Below are 18,005 nucleotides of genomic sequence, written 5' to 3' on the forward strand. Positions count from 1 at the left end.
CCAGTCACCTTTCTCTCCGAATCTTGCTCCAGTGAACCTTTTTCAATGTCCTGAGTTGAAATCCACCCAGAAAGAATGCTGGGATGAAAATATTGAATAAATTCAACAAGAAGTGTTCCAGGTGGCATTGGAAAGTTGGAGCAAAATTTGGGAGCATTTTATTGGCATCTAAGGGTGGTATTGTGAAGGCAAAAAGCACGATTCAAGAGTGACTAACAAAATTAAGTACAAGGTTTGTATAAAAAGTATCGGCAACAATTTTTTCCTGATGTGTTGGTGAAGTCCTGAATGCAGACCATTGGTTAAGTGTGCACATGATCACAGATGGTATTGTCAAGATGACAGTGCAGACCATTGTCACTGAAAGCTTAAGGACCTTCTGAAATCTGCCTACCTGGGAATCTTTGAGTTGTAGAAAATCTGCCCGCAAAAGTGTGTTGGCACTCAAGGGATTTACTTTGAAGAATTTTGAAACATTGTAGCAATATCTACTGAAAACTATTTTTCCAAAACTTTTCCTGGTACTTTTTATGCCATCCATGTTTTTAATGGAACAGTCTCATCTTTTTATGTACAGACCTGGTGGTACTAACAAAGAGTCTGGAAGATTATGACCTCCAAGATCTTGTGGTCAGGTTAGCAGGTGGCTTTTCAGTTTGAGCTGTAAATTAATTTTGTCTGCTAGATCTTAGGTATAATACTTCTCTAGTTTTATAGGTAAAATATAATTTCAGAGAGGACATTTTGCGCAAGGCTATCAAGGTAAAGGTTCGAAACTTAATAATGCATTGATAGTTTTACAGCATGAAGAAGTTCTGATGGAACTTTATTCTAACCAATTGTTTTGGGTAAAAATTTAGAATGAAACTACTCCATTAAGTGCTGAAATATTTTAGAGTAAATAATTGTTAAAACTCACTAGGAGTAAATAATTGATATTGTAATTACATGAATATTTATTTAATAATTTGATACTTATTTTTTTAATTTTCCAAAATAATTTTCGCTATATCTACTTCTAATTGTTAATTTTGATGAAAACAAAAAAGATATTGGGTAGGTGAATTCTAGGGTGGACACTCACTACTATGAGAGGTCACTTCACTCCACAATGGCTCTCTTTGTCAGGCTCTTTTTATTACCAATGGCAATTTAACAATAGAAATCTGTTTAATTCCAAAATCTCACCAGGCTATTTTAGTTGTTAATATGGGTATTTTAAGTCATAGGAAGGGTATCAATTTAAAACTTATTTATAACTACTTATTGAACATTTATATGACTTGTAGGATATTAGTCCTTTTAATTTTGTACTCATAGTATATTTTCAACTGTCCATGCTCTTTATTGTAATGTTTTGACTATGGTTTCAACATAAAATGCCATTATCAAGTCGTTGAAAGAAATTTGAAGAACGTTGTCATTCTTAACATTTTATTTGCCAAATTCATTGTTTTTTGAAGCCAATAACTCAAATTCAAGACATTAAAGTCACTGGATAATAATTCTTTACATTGCCATATCACCTTTTTTCTTGAACAAGTTTAATCTTAGCAATTTTTAGATAGTTTAGAAATTCACCACTTACGAAGGGTAGTAATAGTATTTGGGGGAGGCGACCGACTGCTGAGGTCATTTGCTCCATAGGGGATGGACAGGAGAGGATGAAGAGTGGAGAGAAACCCGGCGTCGGCATTAGCCTACTCTTAATGAAAAGCGCCAAGGGCCTAACGTCCCATCCGACGGACGGTGTACTCACTCAAAGTGCCCTCCACAAATCACCTCAAGTGGGGATCGAGATACCTCTGAAAATTATTCAACACCGCCGGGATTTGAACCTGAGTCCTCTGGGTGGGAAACCAGTATGATAGCCGCCGCACCAATCCCGATCCCCACTGATGAAGGGCTCCCTTATAATTAATGATAAGAATTTACTTAGTGCATTGGAATATTTTTATTCATAATCATGATGGGATTGTCATAATTTCCCACAGATGCTTTGCATTTAAGTTTCCTTATGCACTTCAATACGTAGTTCAATGTGACAGGCATTATGCCAATGGATGAGTTAACGTGGTGACAATGCTGTTAATTGAATTTCTCATCACCCCATGTCGTATTTTGTTAGTTCTGGTGAGTTATTACTTCCTTAGTAAATCTCTTGATATTTTTATTACTACTGTAAACTGTCAATTATCTGTTTTGCAGATTATCCATTATTCCCTCTTTCTCTCTCTTCCCTCCAGCACCTCTAAGGTTTGATAAAATCATACTCTTAAATACAAGGTCTGTCAGATAAGTACGTGAACTGATGCCATAAAAAATTTAATTTTAATGCAAAATTTAGTCTGCATCAATTTTGTCCCCTTCAAAGTACACTCCATTCGTTGCTATGCCCTTATTCCATCTTCCATTCCACTGTTTAAAGCACCCTTGGAAGTCCTCGGTAGTTAGGTTTTGTAGTTTTCTTGTTGTTTGTTGCTTTGCTGTTGTGTCTACATACCTGTATTCCCAATGATGTCCCCTCATCACATTTTTGCATTTTGAAGGAACAGGAAAAATTTGCAGGGGGCGAGATCTGGCGAATAAGGAGGATGATCAAGGATGGCGATTGAATTTTTTCTCAGAAACTGGTGAAAAATGAATGCTGAATGAATGTGCAGGTGCATTGTCATGGTGAAGGATCCATCCATCATGTTCGGTTAAAATAGTGTGCACTGTTGATTTTCCTAAATTCAGTTCGTCAGTTATCATTCTGCCAGCTTTTCGATGATCGATGAGGACAATGAACCACACACGATCAATGTTGTCGTCAACACAGGTGGTTGAAGGTCGTCACGGCCTTGCATCATCATCCGTGGCGTCTTTTCGGCCATCTTTAAAATCCTTAACCCACTTGAAAACGGATGTATTCTTCAGACAGCATTATCTCCGTAAACAGCTGTCAACATTTCAGTAATTTCTTGATAACTTTTACCGCACTTTCCAAAAATACTTGATGTTGATTCAATGCTTTGTGATTTCATTAATTTCCATATTCGATGAATGTTAAAAACAAGGGCAACAGAAAATAACATAACTGGCACCATTATATGCACAGCTCGACCACCAAGTGTGTGGGGCAGACTACAGCACCACTAGCGTGTGGGGCCTGCGTCATGGCCGCCAGATTGCACCAGGTCGCGCATTTATTGCACAGACCTAGTATATTTAAATACTTTGAAATATTGGTATACTTTAAAAAAATATAAGTTTGAAATACCTTTTTTAAAAGTTTTTCATTTCACAAAATGGAATGTATTCTCAATGGTATTAACCTTACTCCCCATAATAGGCAATTTTCTTTACTCAAATGTGCTCTAAAATCACCCTGTGTGTTATGGCTCTATAGGGGTATTAAGGGTATTATAACTTCCTCATATCATATTTACTATTAAGTGTTTCTTTCTGCATCCAGCACAGAAAATTGTTGCCATTATCTCAAATTTTGATAAAACAGTGGAACCTTGTTAGCATAATTCGTTTCGCAATCTTTCTTTTAATGCAAAACACTCATTTAGCGAAACAAATTTTCACACTTAATGAATGCAAAGTTTGATAATGCATTCCATGCCAAAGAAAATAAATTATGCACAAGTTTTATTCAAAGAAAATTATATATAAACATTGTTTAGGAATGCAACTAGCAACCAGGAATGCAAACTCAATTTGTAAGAGCAAAAAAGAATCCTAATAAATAGTTTATTATTTATTATACGTACCTAATTCCTTTCTACTAGAAAGCTGTGTAGATACATTTGTTTTTGTTGATCTTTAAAATTTGGTAGAAATGCGACTCAGAATGATCGTTAAATAAATTTTGAGTGCGCATAGCCACTGCCTTATCAGGACAATGCTTAATGCGCATGTTTTGATGGAACAGTTTCCTGTGGTGTCCACATCAAATTTAGCCTGCTTTTTTGGAACTAATATTTCTTGAAGGTTCGTGGAATTTCTGAATGGTACACAAGTATGGGTTTAATTTCCAGAGCACCACTTGCATTGGCACAAAATAGCAGCTTGAGACAGGCTTTCATTGCCTTGTAGTTGGGTGGCTCATTCTCACCTCGGCATCTTCTTCCCAAAGAAAAGTCTCATCACAATGAAAAACATGTTGGGTCAGGTAGCCCTCAGAATTTACAAACTTCTCAAAGTCACCGTTAAAGTTCTCTGCTGCCTTTGACTCGGAGCTTGCTGCTTCACCATGTCTCGCGATGCCGTGGGTGACGGTTCTACTTTTTAACTTCTGGTACCATGCACGACTCCCTTTAAATACTTCTTTGGCCGTTGATGATCATGACATCTTATTAACGAGGTTGCTGAAAATTACTCTTGCCTTCTCACAAATAATATTCTTGTTAATAGTGTTGCATTGCAATTGCTTTTCCTTTATCCGTAGGAGAAACAACCTTTCTACATCAATGAGGATACGTAACCGTTGCGTAGATATTCTTGTCTCTCTCATTGAAGCATCTATCTCCCTAATTTTGTCCGTGTTCTTGAAGAAAAGGCCAATGGTTGATGTCGATCAATTGTTGGTGTGCGTACTAGATCAGCCATGCTCACGAATTATTCCTGATTTTCAATGATTTTAATTTTCATTCCTACTGTTATTTTTTATCTTTATTCTCTTACGGCTTTCTTCTTATGAGTTTATTTGTGGGGGCATTTTTAAAACCATGTGCAAAGTATTATTAAACTTAACACGAAAGTATCCCCATTAATAATCCTGAACATAAGTTTGAAAGAAATTTGTTTATCACTAGCCTTAAAGGCATTGTGGAACGAGTGGTAAACACAAACTGGAGTAGCAGGCACGCAATCATTCCATGGATTCCCCTCTCCTCATCAATTATTATGTGAGAAGTCACTCGTTAAACAAATCATTTTTGGGACCAACAATTTTGCTCGTAATATGAGGTTCTCATTAAGTGAGGTTCCTCTGTATCTCAGTAGTAATAATCTCTGTATTAGCCAGTAGTAACAATATAATGTAGCACATTTGGTTTAATCTCAAAGTGGTGCAGCTGCAAAACAATGCACGATGGGCTCATGGGGATGCCACCCCCTCTGCAAATACCTACAAATACACACACACATGCGTTGTATCTCTGCTGATAAACTGAGAGGCTGCCGGCATTCAACCTTAAATAGTATGGGAGTGTCATGAAGGAATAGAAAATGGTTGCTTTTAATGCAATTTAGGATAAACCATTGAAACAGAAACCCTAAGGTTGGTTTGGTAGGTGATGGTAGAGTTCTCCCAGTACTAAGCCCGGTGGCATCCACATATCAGGATTGGGGGGCCGGTTCCTTTACCTGTTCCGGTTATGGTTTTCCAGGAAGATCTGGTATCTAAAAAAATCGTGCAGCTTGGGTGGAGCTGAGGGTGCCCAAAGAGGCTTGCCCGGGTTCGAGACGCTGGGATTGAACCCAGGCCCTCTGATCAGTCATCCAGCTCTCAACCCCTGTGCCACCATGCCCTCAATTTAGGATAATATCAAAATAATAACAGAAACTAAGTGTTGCATAAAAAGTAAAAGTGATAATAACCTAATGGAATGTTATGAGAGAAATTGTCGCAAAGTACTGCTTTTAGTAGTCTGCGAAATGGATAATCTGCACCCAGATAATCGAGCGTGTACTTAATGCCCGTTTGAATAAATGGTGAAGGTTGCTCACCTCCAAATCCTTCAAAATATCAACAGGGTCAATCCAATACAATCAGAATAGTGCCCACTGACTGTGCAATCCTTAAAAGAAGTAATGTAAATATGTGAACGTACTGGTCAAAAAGGACGGATTCTGCCCTAAGCTAATGATTTTGGATGAATTTCCAATGGTATTAAGTCTAATACTTCGATTATTGATTATAGCTATACGTGATAAGGGAGAGTTAAGGTTGTTTTCGCGTGTGCATTAGTGCTGGAGGAAGTGAGCTTATTGGGGGGTGCAAGGTTTTCTTCCTGATATGAGCCAGTTGCTGATGTGATACTTTACTGCTCTGTGTCTTGTTTAACAGGTGATTAATGACATACAGAATCTGCTGAATTTTGTGGAGTCCTTGGAGAAGGTATCATGTGGCTCGAAGTCTGTTTGTGTGCGGGTTTTGCGAGAAGCCCACTTGGCTGTGTTGAATGGGGCAATTGATGCAATCCAGGTGCGAATGACGTCATCTCCACCATGGCTGACCCAGTCTCAACACCCAACAAAGTCTCTTCCTGCTGGACTTGCCCCCAGGAGCACCTCATCCGCCCTTTCATCAGGTAGCTCTACTCTTATGCATCCCTCTTTGTCAGAACACTGCAAAATGTTGAATATTCTCAAGTGTGCTCACTCCGTGTGTAAAAATATCAGTCAGAGATATGTTTTTGAAGTTACACCACCTTGTATTGATTGCCATTGGTGCTCTGTCCATATGTCATTTCCCAGGGTGGCTCTTGAGTGCACAAGGGATTAAAAAATGGGAAGCCTAATATTGTCGTATTTTGTCCTAGATTCCATTCATAAGTGTAAGTTTGTATGTTTATATTACGTAAAATGTTTAGTCAGTATTTCTTTGTAATACAAATTGGTTATTAAGACGTATGTTAATCAACTCTAAAATAATTATGAAACTAGTTTACTGCTGGTGTTGTATTCTCAGCCTCACAAAATGGAATACATTTTCTCCAGCCGGAGTCAATTTATTTAAATCACCTGTAGTAGCTATCAACTACTTTTAGTTGGCTCAAAGTTTAATTTTAAATGAAACAGTTTCTGGCGTCACTTGGTGGAAATTCTTCATATTGAAATTAAATTTAAAATACTTTGCCTTTCCACATAAACCACTTTTATTACTACCTAGGTTTCGTTATGGTATTGATGTTATACCATAACAAAACCTAGGTAGTAATAAAAGTGGTTTATGTGGAAAGGCGAAGTATTTTAAATTTAATTTCAATTTAATTTTAATATTGGTTTGGATAGTTTCAATAAAAACAAAAATTAAAAAAACCGCGATAGTAAAGCAGAAGTAGAATATTCTGTGAATGTTGGAAACTTGTTCTGGAGTTGAATTGTCATATTTGAAATCTGATCACATTAGAAAAGAGAACTCTCAACGCAATAACTAAGCCACACCATTAATTGCTCTCCTTGTATTGCTCTTTCTTCTAAAGACCCAGGAAGTTGTTAAGCATTTGATAGTATGAAGTCTGTCCGATAAATATGTGAACTGAAGCCAGAAAAACTTTATTTTGCATGAGTTAGTCCACATCAATTTTGTCCCCTTCTTCATAGTACTCTCCATTCGTTGCTATGCACTTATTCCATCTTCTTCCATTCCACTCTTTAAAGCAACGTTGGAAGTCCTCGGCAGTTAGTCTTTTTAGTTTTCTCATTTTTTCTTGTTTTCTTTGCTTGCTTGCGTCCCCTCATCACATTTTTGCATTTTGGGAATACGAGGATAAAGTCACGGGGGGGGGGGGGGGGGGGGCGAGATCTGGCGAATAGGGAAGATGATCAAGGATCAAGGTGATTGAAACTGGAGAACAAACAATTCTGATTGTGCAGGTGTATCGCCATGGTGAAGGATCCATCCATTGCCTTTAGTCAAATTTGGTCGCACGCGATCTCTCAAATGCTTGAGAATTGCAAGGTAGAACTCAGCATTTACTGTTTGTCCTTCAGGGAGAAATTCACGATGAACAACACAACTTCGACATCCAAGTAAACCAGGAGCATGACTTTGATTTTCGATCGGCTTTTTCTTGATTTTTCGTTTTGATTCAATCCACTTGAAAATGGATGTTTTCTTCATAGCGTTATCACCGTAAACGGCTGCCAACATTTCAATAATTTCTTGACAGCTTTTACCGCACTTCACCAAGAAACTCTATGTTGAGTCATTGCTCCATGATTTCGTCGATTTCCATTTCCAACAAAGAGTAAAATAAAAGGACAACAGAAACTAACATAACTGACACCATACGCACAGCTCGACGATCCGCCAATCACGGACGGCTCATTGGGTCTCAGGCAACTAGCGCCACTAGTGGGCGGGGCTATAGTATGCGTCATGGCCGCCAGATTGCACCAGTTTGCATATTTATTGCCTGACCTCGTACACTGGAATCTTGATCTAATGAGAGCTTAATAATCACTTAATGGCTAATTTCTTTGACTTTCCAGCATATTGCAGCCATAGGTGAGGACATATTGCATTATTGTTAAAAGTATATCAACTGCAAAGTTTATATTAATAATTAATCATTCCTTTAAATGAACTAGCTGTATTTTATCGAGTGGATTGCCATATTTTAATAATATAGATAGTAATATGTGGTGGTTGATTTTCAGTATATTTACTGGGTTGGCATTACAAAAATGGGATGTCATTGGCTGGACGTTACACATGTCATCTTGGGATGAGTTGAGGGCATCCTCCATTAATGCAGGCCATGGCATAACTCGGGCCCCTTAATGTGGTATCACTCTGTGCCAAAGTCATTCATAATCACTTTGGATGGTGAGACTCACTTCTGCGAGTATATTAGCAACTGGCAGAGTCAGTCATGCCTTTTGTAATTGCTCCGGCTGGTAAGACTCATTTTGGACGGTATCATACCGCAGGCAAGTGAACTCCGACAGTGGTATGCAGTTCGTAATAACCCTCTTGGTGCATATTTACATGTACACAAATTTAGGTCATGTAAAATGTATAAATCACAATTTAAAACATACAATGTATCATCATCAGTTCTTGAGATTGGTTGACTGCCCATTTGTCCCTGTTCAGTTTTAATGCCCTCATACCCTGGTGACTTCTCAGCTTTTCCTCTTTCTTTAATTTTCCTATGGAATGGTGTGGTGGTCTCTCTCGCAGGTTCTTCCCTTCACTTTTTCCTTGTATTATGCTCCTATAAAATCCATTGGGCCTGAAGTTGTTTCTATTTCATCCTCTTCTTTCTTGCCATGGAGTACTCCATATGGTCCTATCCTTTTCTCCTCTTCTATATACTTGTTCAGTCCTCACATATCTGTCCATTCAGTGAATTTGCTTTGCATTCTCTGCCAGCACCATGTTCCAAAGGCTTTTATTCTATGGTGCTCCGCTTTTCTAATGTTAAATATTAGTATCTTTTGGCACCCTCCGATTATCTGCTACGACGGGTGACAGGGGGTGAATGCACACCGGACTATTTTGACCAAAATACTTTTCCCTCCTAGCTCAGTTGGACAACATATTTTGGATTCCTTATCGATCATGGGAAATATGACATCTTAAATCAATCTTTTTTACACCTAATCTCTCTAATGTCATTGACATGATCTCTTCTACTATAGTATGATGAGGGTAATTATTCTTTTTTTGCATCAGCGCTGAAGAGACATCCTTTCAATTAATGCAAGAGATTTAACCTGTAATTTAACCTTTGCTCCATGAGTGATTCTCAGCCTAGCTCCTATCATAAATTTGATTCGATGTTATGCTTTTATCATAACAACATTTTGCAAATCTAGCTCCTCTTTGCTGATCGCGATCTAATTTGGCAATCAATTAAACTTCTTGAGGATCCCATATACTAGCACCATATTCTATATGAGGCCTAACCAGCGGCAGGTAACATTTTTCTTCAACTTATTCGTAGACCCAGTATTCTTCTAATGAATCCTAAATTTTTGTTAGCTTGTCCACATTCTCCATATATATTTCACCCTGAAGAGGTCATGAGTATTTAATCCAGTCTACACATTCCATTTCAGTGTTCCCTATGCAGTAGGCATGCAGGAGAGAATGTTTTTTCCCAAAATGTCATCACTATGCACTTTTTAGGTTTAATTCTAATTATCTAGTGTCCCACCAGTGTTGTATAGCATTAAGGTCATCTGATATAGCTGATTTATCCTCAGGATCACAGATAGCACTGTGAACCACTTCATCGTTGGCAAATAAATGTATATTACTAGTGACTATGGAGTGAATATTGTTAGAGTGAAGTAGGAATAAAAGACGTCCAATAACACTTCCTTGGGGAATACCTGAAGTGACTTCTACTGCATTAGAGCTAACACCATCTTTGAATACCCTTTGTATGCGACCATTCAAAGAGTCTTTATTCAAACCCAGGATTTGTTTGTTGTCTCCAGGGCAACTTAATGGAATTGACACAACGTATTGAAATGAAATAAGTAACTTTGTAATTCCACACACACTTCAATTAGAACACGACCTAGGTTTCAACATTGGATGTCATCATCAGCTAGGTCGTGTTCTAAATAAAGTGTGTGTAGAATTACCAAGTTACTTATTTCATTTCAAACCCAGCATATTTTTACATATGCCATATGCTTCTAGCTTTGTGAGTAGTTTACTATGAGGTACATTGTCAAAAGCTTTTTTTAAAATCTAGAAACACTGTCCACTGGAACATTGCTCTTTCCTGAAATAAGGATATCATGAACAAAAAGTGCAAGTTCTATCTCGCAGGATGTGGCCTTTTGGATCGTACTGATTTTTCATTAATAACTCCTGACTATCGAGGTGTCTCAAGATCGAACTAGCAACTATATGCTTCATAACCTTGCTCGAGAGTGTTACGCCATCCATTCTCCAATCACTGGGAACCTTGAAATCTACTGATTTGTTAAATATCGTTTCTAGATATGGCACAATTTCAAATGCTAGTTCCTTAAATATACAAGTGGGTATTTGATCAGGCCTGGATGATTATGCTGGCTTAATATTTTTTGGCAAAAGATTTCAATTTTAGACATTGGTTGGCCAGCATGATTTGGCAAGCTATTGGAGACATTTAGCGAGACAATGGTGAATATGCTTTGAAAGAAGGAATTTAATAAGTTAGCCTTTTCCAAAATGCTGGTTACTCTTTCATCATTATCATTTTTGGGTGAGTTAACTGTTGACTTATTTACCCTGAACCTCTCTGATGTACGACCAAAATGCTTTTGGATTCTCCGTCAAATTTTCTGTTTATCTTTTCCTTTTGAAATCGCTTAACGCTTTTCAAAATTCATTCTTGGTATTTGCCCTTGATATCTTGTAATCATAAGTGATCTCGTTCTTTTTGTCACTAGAGATATCATCCCTAATATTTTTCATCTTGGCGTGACGTAGTCTTTGAAGTTGCAATGCCTTTCTAACATTGGCGTTGTACCATCTATGTTCTGTGTTATCTTTTATAAATTTACCGGGAATGAATTGGTTGACTACTGAGCCTGTGACCTCAAGGAAGGGATCCCTACATATCATCCGTATTTTGGTGTTTACAATCTTTCATGAAATTTGCAAATTGACTCTGCAGCATGCACTTTAGGTCATTGTAGTCCCCTTCTTTAAACAAGTTCACTTTTCTTTTAGGATTTTGGACCCTATGTAGGGAAAACTTAGCATTCACTGCTTTGTGGTCACTAATTTCTTTTATAGTTTCTATAGTTTAGACTTTTTCAGTAAGGTCTGCTACTAATAAATCAAGAATATGATCACTCCTAGTTGTTGAAGTGATGCATGGAGGTCAACGTTAAGGAATGTGATAGCTAGTTGCAGATACCTTTGGCTGCTCTCCCATTTTAAAACTACAGTACAGCTCCTAATTTACACTTATCTAGGGACCCCAGGAAAGAATTGCAAATTGTGGGAAAATGCAAATTGCAGGAAAAGGAGAATTTACACTTTTGCATGCTTTAAAGGTAATAATAAGAAAAAGACATGAACTGTAAAAGAGCAGGATTTTTATTTATCTCTTTAACTACTATGTGAACAATGAAAATAAAAAAAGCATTTTGTGCATCTTGGATGCATAAAATAGTCTTTGATTCCCAATCTCGTGGTGATGTGCAATGCTTATCCTCTTATGATGATGACATTCACAGGGATACGAGGGTAAGATGAAAAGTCAATGAAAGACTTCGATTTTCATTTAAAGAATGATTGAATTTTTCTACATAATCTCCCTTGACTTCAACATACATGGTCCAGCGTTTCTCCAACATCAGTATTCCTTCCCAGAAGTAAAAGTCTGGAAGGCTGTGAAATTGGGAGCAGATGGAAGTCTGAGGGAGCTAAATCAGGAGAATGTGGAGCATGGCCGAGCAAATTGTAACCCAGATCCCATTGTTTTCCCATCGCTAGGGTACCTTCGTGAGCAGGTGACAGCAGGTTGTCCTGGTGAAAGATGGTTTTCTCTTCTTCAAGCCATGCCTCTTCTCGCAAATTTTGTCATCTAGTTCGAGAAGTTTGGAGTAATATTCGCTTGTAGTTTTTCTGCCATTTTCTAGGTAATCAATTAACATGATCCCTTTCACATCCCAAAACACGCTGGCCATGACCTGAATTGGTTTAAATGCAGGTGATTTTGGGCTGCTGCATTTTAGAAGGATGGACTTCTTGATATTTAGAAATCCACCAAACCTAGGAAGAATAAAAAGAAATGCTATAAGAATATAAAACCATTCATATGTGATTACATGGTCTTTTCCAAAAAAGATAAAGACTGTTTGAATAAAAACTTGATTAAGTTACCATTTAATTATGCTCTTCACCTTCTATAACATTCCCAATGTTTTTCCAGCTTTTGAGTGCCACCTGGAATGCTTCTTTCGGGAAAGCCTTTAAGTCTGCGGTACAATCTTGTTGAATTTCTTCAATATTTTCATCCCAGCATTCTTTCTGGGTGGATTTCAACTCAGGGCATTGGAAAAGGTTCACTGGAGCAAGATTCGGAGAGAAAGGTGACTGGGTGGTCACTGGTGTGCTGTTTCAGGCCAACAACTCAGTAACAATCAATGATGTGCGCACCAGTGCTTTGTTGTGATGAAAGCACCAAGACTTGATTTTCCACATTTGTGATCTCTTCTGCAGCATGGTGTCTCTTAACCTTCTCATGACCTCTCTATAGTGCTGTCCAATCGCTGTATGTCCTTTGGGGACATATTCATAATGAATAATCCCTTCCCAATCAAAGAAAAGGATCAACATCACCTTCAGTTTTTTATTGCGACATTCGAGCTTTTTTGGGTCGTGGGGAAGATGACCCCTCTGCATCTGTGAACTATCGTCTGGGAAGATTGTTTTTTACAAGTTTCAGTCGTAGTTTGAATGATCGAGCAGTTCCTGGCTGATGCCAAAGCATTTTTGTCACTGTTCATCTGTTAACATTCAAGGCACAATTTGAATGTGATGTGCTGCAAGACCAGAATTTCTGTCAAAGTGGTGAAACACAATCCAACTAATGTTAACTTCATTTATTGGCAGTTTCCCTGACAGTTAACTTACATTTTTCATGCACTAAATCACTCACACTGTTGACGAGGGTGTCGTTTGTTGACATCGATGGTCGTCCACTTCTTGATTCTTCATGGGTCTAGGTTTGCCCTGACCAGAAGTGGTTATACCAATGTAAACACCGTGCCACACTCATTTGCCAAATGCCTCTTGAATGAATCATTGCATAAGTTTCAGTTGTCTTTTCCTGAGGTTAAAACAAAGTTCAGTGCACATGCACTGTTTCTCCAACACTTTCATTCTCACCATCACAGGAATTCAAGCAAGCATTTGCAAACTCAGACAAGAATTGCTGTTGTGCGGAGATAAGTTGAGATAGAGCCATGAGCAAGACGGTGTTTTACGTCTTACAGACGTCACTAAAAGATGACACCTAACTGATTGTGATCCGTCAAACAATTCGCATGTTTAAAGACTAGTCTCATCTTTTTTCGTACAGACCTTGTATTTTAATTATTTTGATTTGTGTTTGTTTCATTGTATAAGGCTCGGGGCTGCTTGGAATAAACTGTAAGCTGAGATCATTTCCTTTCTAACTTTAAAACATGAGATGTTATCATGGGACATTCTGCTCCTGTGAATTTGACTCTTCAGTTGTATGAGACCTTCTCTCCTTTCATGTTGTATCAGTGCTGTCAACCAGTTATGATGACTGCCACCAGATGGATGGCCAGATTTCCCCGACCTGCTCTAGCCTGACGAGTGGTGCCTACTCCTCTGCGCTTGCAGTCAGTGACACCAACTTGAACTATGTAAAACCTCTCAGTCAGGCCAAGGACATCTCACGGAGTGACATTAATGAGAGGTTTCGCTTGCTGCTGCAGAAGTCAGTTGATTTCTTGGTTAATACTGGTAAGGCAATGTCTGAGTGTTCGTGGCATTGATTGACGCATGAATTGTAGGGTTTTGTGCATGGTAATTTAAGGTGAATGCTTTCAATTTTTAGTTGTAAACAAATAAGTCCCTGCCAGTGTCAGTGACGTTGAAAATATTACTTTAAATGCACTGCTCAGCATATGGTCATAAAAGATCAAGCTAGGAATTTCTGGAAAGTCACGCTACTTCAATCTGGGAAAATGACATGCCAAAATGACATTAGATGAGGTCCATCCAGGAGGTATCCAGCCAAAATGACATTAAATGAGGTCCATCCAGGAGGTATTCAGCCATGCAATATTTTGTGTAAAACAGCTCCCTAGAACAATGAGAGGGCCTAGTTATCCCTTCGAAGTACTCCCCTCGGGACCTCGCACACTTACCCGAGCATCTCTTTTCCACTCTTCAAAACAATCGGCAAGGCCTTTTTTAGGAATGGTCGTCAGCCACCTTGTCACATTCTCTTTTATCTCGTCAACATCGAGAATATTGTGTTGCAGTCGCGGGGGCGTTGGTCCAAGCTGCAAATGATGAACCAGGTTTGCTGAAAAAACATCGTAGCTGGAGGTAATTCATCTGCAGTTATGGACTATGACCCTGAAACAAAAGCTCAGTCTTCCCGACTGGCAGTTGACGAGATAAAGGAGAATGCAGTGAGGCAGCTGATGACCATTCCGGTAAAAAAAACATTGGCGATTGTTTTGAAAAGTGGCAGAGAGACGCTGGGATAAGTGTGTGAGGTACCCAAAGGGGAGTACATTCTTCTAAGGGGACAACTAAGGCATCCTCATTGTTCTAGTTTTGGTTATTAGTCTCAAAATATTGCTTGGCTGGATACTTCCTCGACAGGCCATGTATAATGCAAAATATGCCTCGTCAGTCACTGTAGCTGGTGATCATAAATGAATCTGAAAATGCCAGAGGCAAGACACCTGTGGTAAAACAGTAATAATGGCTTGACTACCTTCGAAATGTCACTGGTTGTGGTGCTGTCATTAAAAAATACCCGGAAAAGCAAAATGCATTTCCCATATATTAATACTATGTCAAATATAAAGAATAGCGGGAGAGTTGCTACAGTAACTTTCAACAGAGTCATCCACTAATACAAGGGTTGCAATTTCCATCTTGAGCCTTGACAACACTAAGTGATTTAGGCACCATGTGACGTTTTCATCTGAGAGTTTGACCCTTTAAACGCTAATGTTCTTCAGAACATTTGGTAGTTTGTTCATAACTTATGTTGTTTACAGTGACTCGAATATTTGCATCGATCAACTTACTTCCACTTTTGGCAATGCAGCCCCATTCTTTGCCACTGTGAAACGCTGGTATAATGAATTCCATCATGGCCGTCTTTTGCTCAGCGACGAAAGTCGTGAAGGTCGACCAAAATCAGTCGCTGTGCCAGAAAACATCAATGCTGTGCAGGAACTAGTAAAGGAAGATCGTCATGTGCCTTATCGTGAGATTGAGGCATCCTTGGAGATTAGTATGACGAGCATCAATAGGATATTGCATGAACATTTAGCTGTGAAAAAAATTTGTTTGGATCCCGCATAGTTTGATAAAAGCTCAAAAAGATGCTTGTGTCAATTGGTGCAAAGAAATACTCAACAAATACTACAATCGCGGTGCATCAAAAGCTGTGTATTACAACTAAACAGGTGTCGAATCTTGGATCTATACGTATGAGCCAGAAACAAAATACCAATCCACTGTTTAGGACTTCCAAGATGAGCCAAATCTGACAAAAGTGGTATGTACACAATTCACATCGAAGCAAATGATCGCCTCTGTCTTCAGAATAACTGGACAAGTGGCAACCGTACCGTTAGAGCAATGTATAACCATGAATTCTGAATGGTTCATGAGCATTTGATTGCCAGAAGGGCTTGGTGAAATACGTACGGAAAAAGAAGCAGCATCAAAGGATCATTCTTCGTCATCACAATGCAAGCTGTCACAGATCGGCTGAAACAACTACCCATTTGGCTGGCCAAAATGCCGAATTGATGGGTCATCCTCCATATAGCCCTGATGTAGGACCAAAATACTTCTTTTTATTCTCGTTTATCAAGAAAATATTGCGAGGCCAACATTTTTAGGAACCTGAAGAAGCTGTTGATGCATTCAAAACCATGTTTTGGAGGTACCTCAATCGGAGTGGGAAAAGTGTTATGAATAATGGTTCAAGTGCATGAAAAAGTGTGTTAATTATCATGGAGAATACTTCAAAAAATAATAAAGCCATTTTCAACAATAAACTACTGTCTTTTCATTAGGCTGCAAATGTAAATAGCAACCCTCATATGAATAAAATTCAGAAATTTCAAATTATAGAAATCATTCGCCTCATCGTCAACTAATGCAATCATTTCTGGTCATTTAAGAAATTATTCTTCCAGGGGCAGCTGCCTATCAAACTAAAGGAAATAAGTTCTGCAGACTTTTTGCCTGCTGTTTTCATTATTCGCTGTAACAATTTTTCTGTTATCTATGCATATTATGCAACTTAATTTGCTCTGGTGCAATTTTATATATCTAATAAACTATTTATTCAGAAGTAACAATGTTGCCCTCCTAATTTCATGTTCCACTCAGAACCTAAGGATGGCTGCTATGACATGAGTAAGAGTGAGGTCAACTTTTCAAGGTTCATCCTTTCTCTCATCGTCCAAGGCCTGGCTGCTGTGCTGGAGAAAACGTCACGGGGCAAGTACAAGAATGTCATTGGCAGCGGAACATGGTAAGGACTAGAGCATATTTGACTTTGAAATGATTTCAGTGAAACTTATTCGTAATATATAGCATGTTATGAAGTTCAGTTGCCTACCATGACCAAAAGGCATACTAATAAATGGAGCATAAAGGGATATTATGAAGCCATGAAATTGGGCACAATATTTGTGGTTTCGTCTGACTCTGCAATTGCAAGTACAAAGATTTTGCAATAATATGATACTATATGAGTAAGTTTGGTGTGATTCTATAAACTAAATGCCTGTAAGCCTGTGTTATTGTGGCACAAGGTAAAATTTTGGTGTACATGTAGTAATGCCCCTGTAATTCACCAACTCAATGCAATGGCCAAAAATATAATTTGCTCTGCAAAACCAAAAAGTGCTTGCCCATTGTGTCATAGTATTCCAACATAACATTCAGTTGTGGTCATCTCTTTCATGTAGTTTACTACACCATCATACAAAGACATCCAGACCACCAATTTGATGGTTTTAAATAGATTTTATGATGTTCCTTTCTTTATTCTCTCCCACTGTTCCTCTGCACCCTCCTCAGTTGTTGTATTCATTCTCTTTTTCTCCTCATACATCTTCACACCAATGTCCTCCTTGTCTAATTCCTTTAGTTTATCCAAAGCCCACTTTTTGGCTGTCTTTTTATCCTCTTCTGTCTTACCTCGATTTCTGCCATTAGAGGTACCATAAACCATAAAACCCAGTAATCATCCCGAAGGTCGGTTTGGTAGGTGGTGGTAGAGTTCACCCAGTACTAAGCCCGACGGCGTGTGAAATTCACACATCAGGGTAGGGGGGCCAGTTCCTTTCCCTGTGCCGGTTATGGTTTCCCAGGAAGACCTGGTACCTGAAAAATCACATAGCTTGGGCGGAGCTGCAGGTGCCCAGAGTGCCTGTCCTGGGAATTGAATCCGGGACCCTATAAGAGGTACATGGTCACCATAAATATTTGTACCAGGGAGATCACAAACCCACTTCACTCCGTTGCTGTATCTATTTTATACCAATCTAAATTCCATGAGGTGTGTCCGAAAGCTATCCGACCT

At 38.6% G+C, this 18,005-nt stretch overlaps 1 protein-coding gene across 3 annotated transcripts in view; it reads left to right on the forward strand.

Moving 5' to 3' along the window:
• Positions 1-18,005, forward strand: part of mv (lysosomal-trafficking regulator mauve) — a 187,632-nt gene that overhangs the window by 105,982 nt on the left and 63,645 nt on the right. For all 3 annotated transcript variants that reach the window (XM_071584371.1, XM_071584373.1, XM_071584372.1), the window contains exons 25-27: positions 6,062-6,305; positions 13,955-14,176; positions 16,805-16,949. In XM_071584371.1, coding sequence (XP_071440472.1) covers positions 6,062-6,305; positions 13,955-14,176; positions 16,805-16,949 — 611 coding nt within the window. The remainder of the gene's footprint in view (positions 1-6,061; positions 6,306-13,954; positions 14,177-16,804; positions 16,950-18,005) is intronic.

This window comes from Hetaerina americana, unplaced genomic scaffold (assembly GCF_022747635.1).
Source record: "Hetaerina americana unplaced genomic scaffold, ioHetAmer1.1.p SCAF_18, whole genome shotgun sequence".
Lineage (NCBI taxonomy): Eukaryota > Metazoa > Arthropoda > Insecta > Odonata > Calopterygidae > Hetaerina > Hetaerina americana.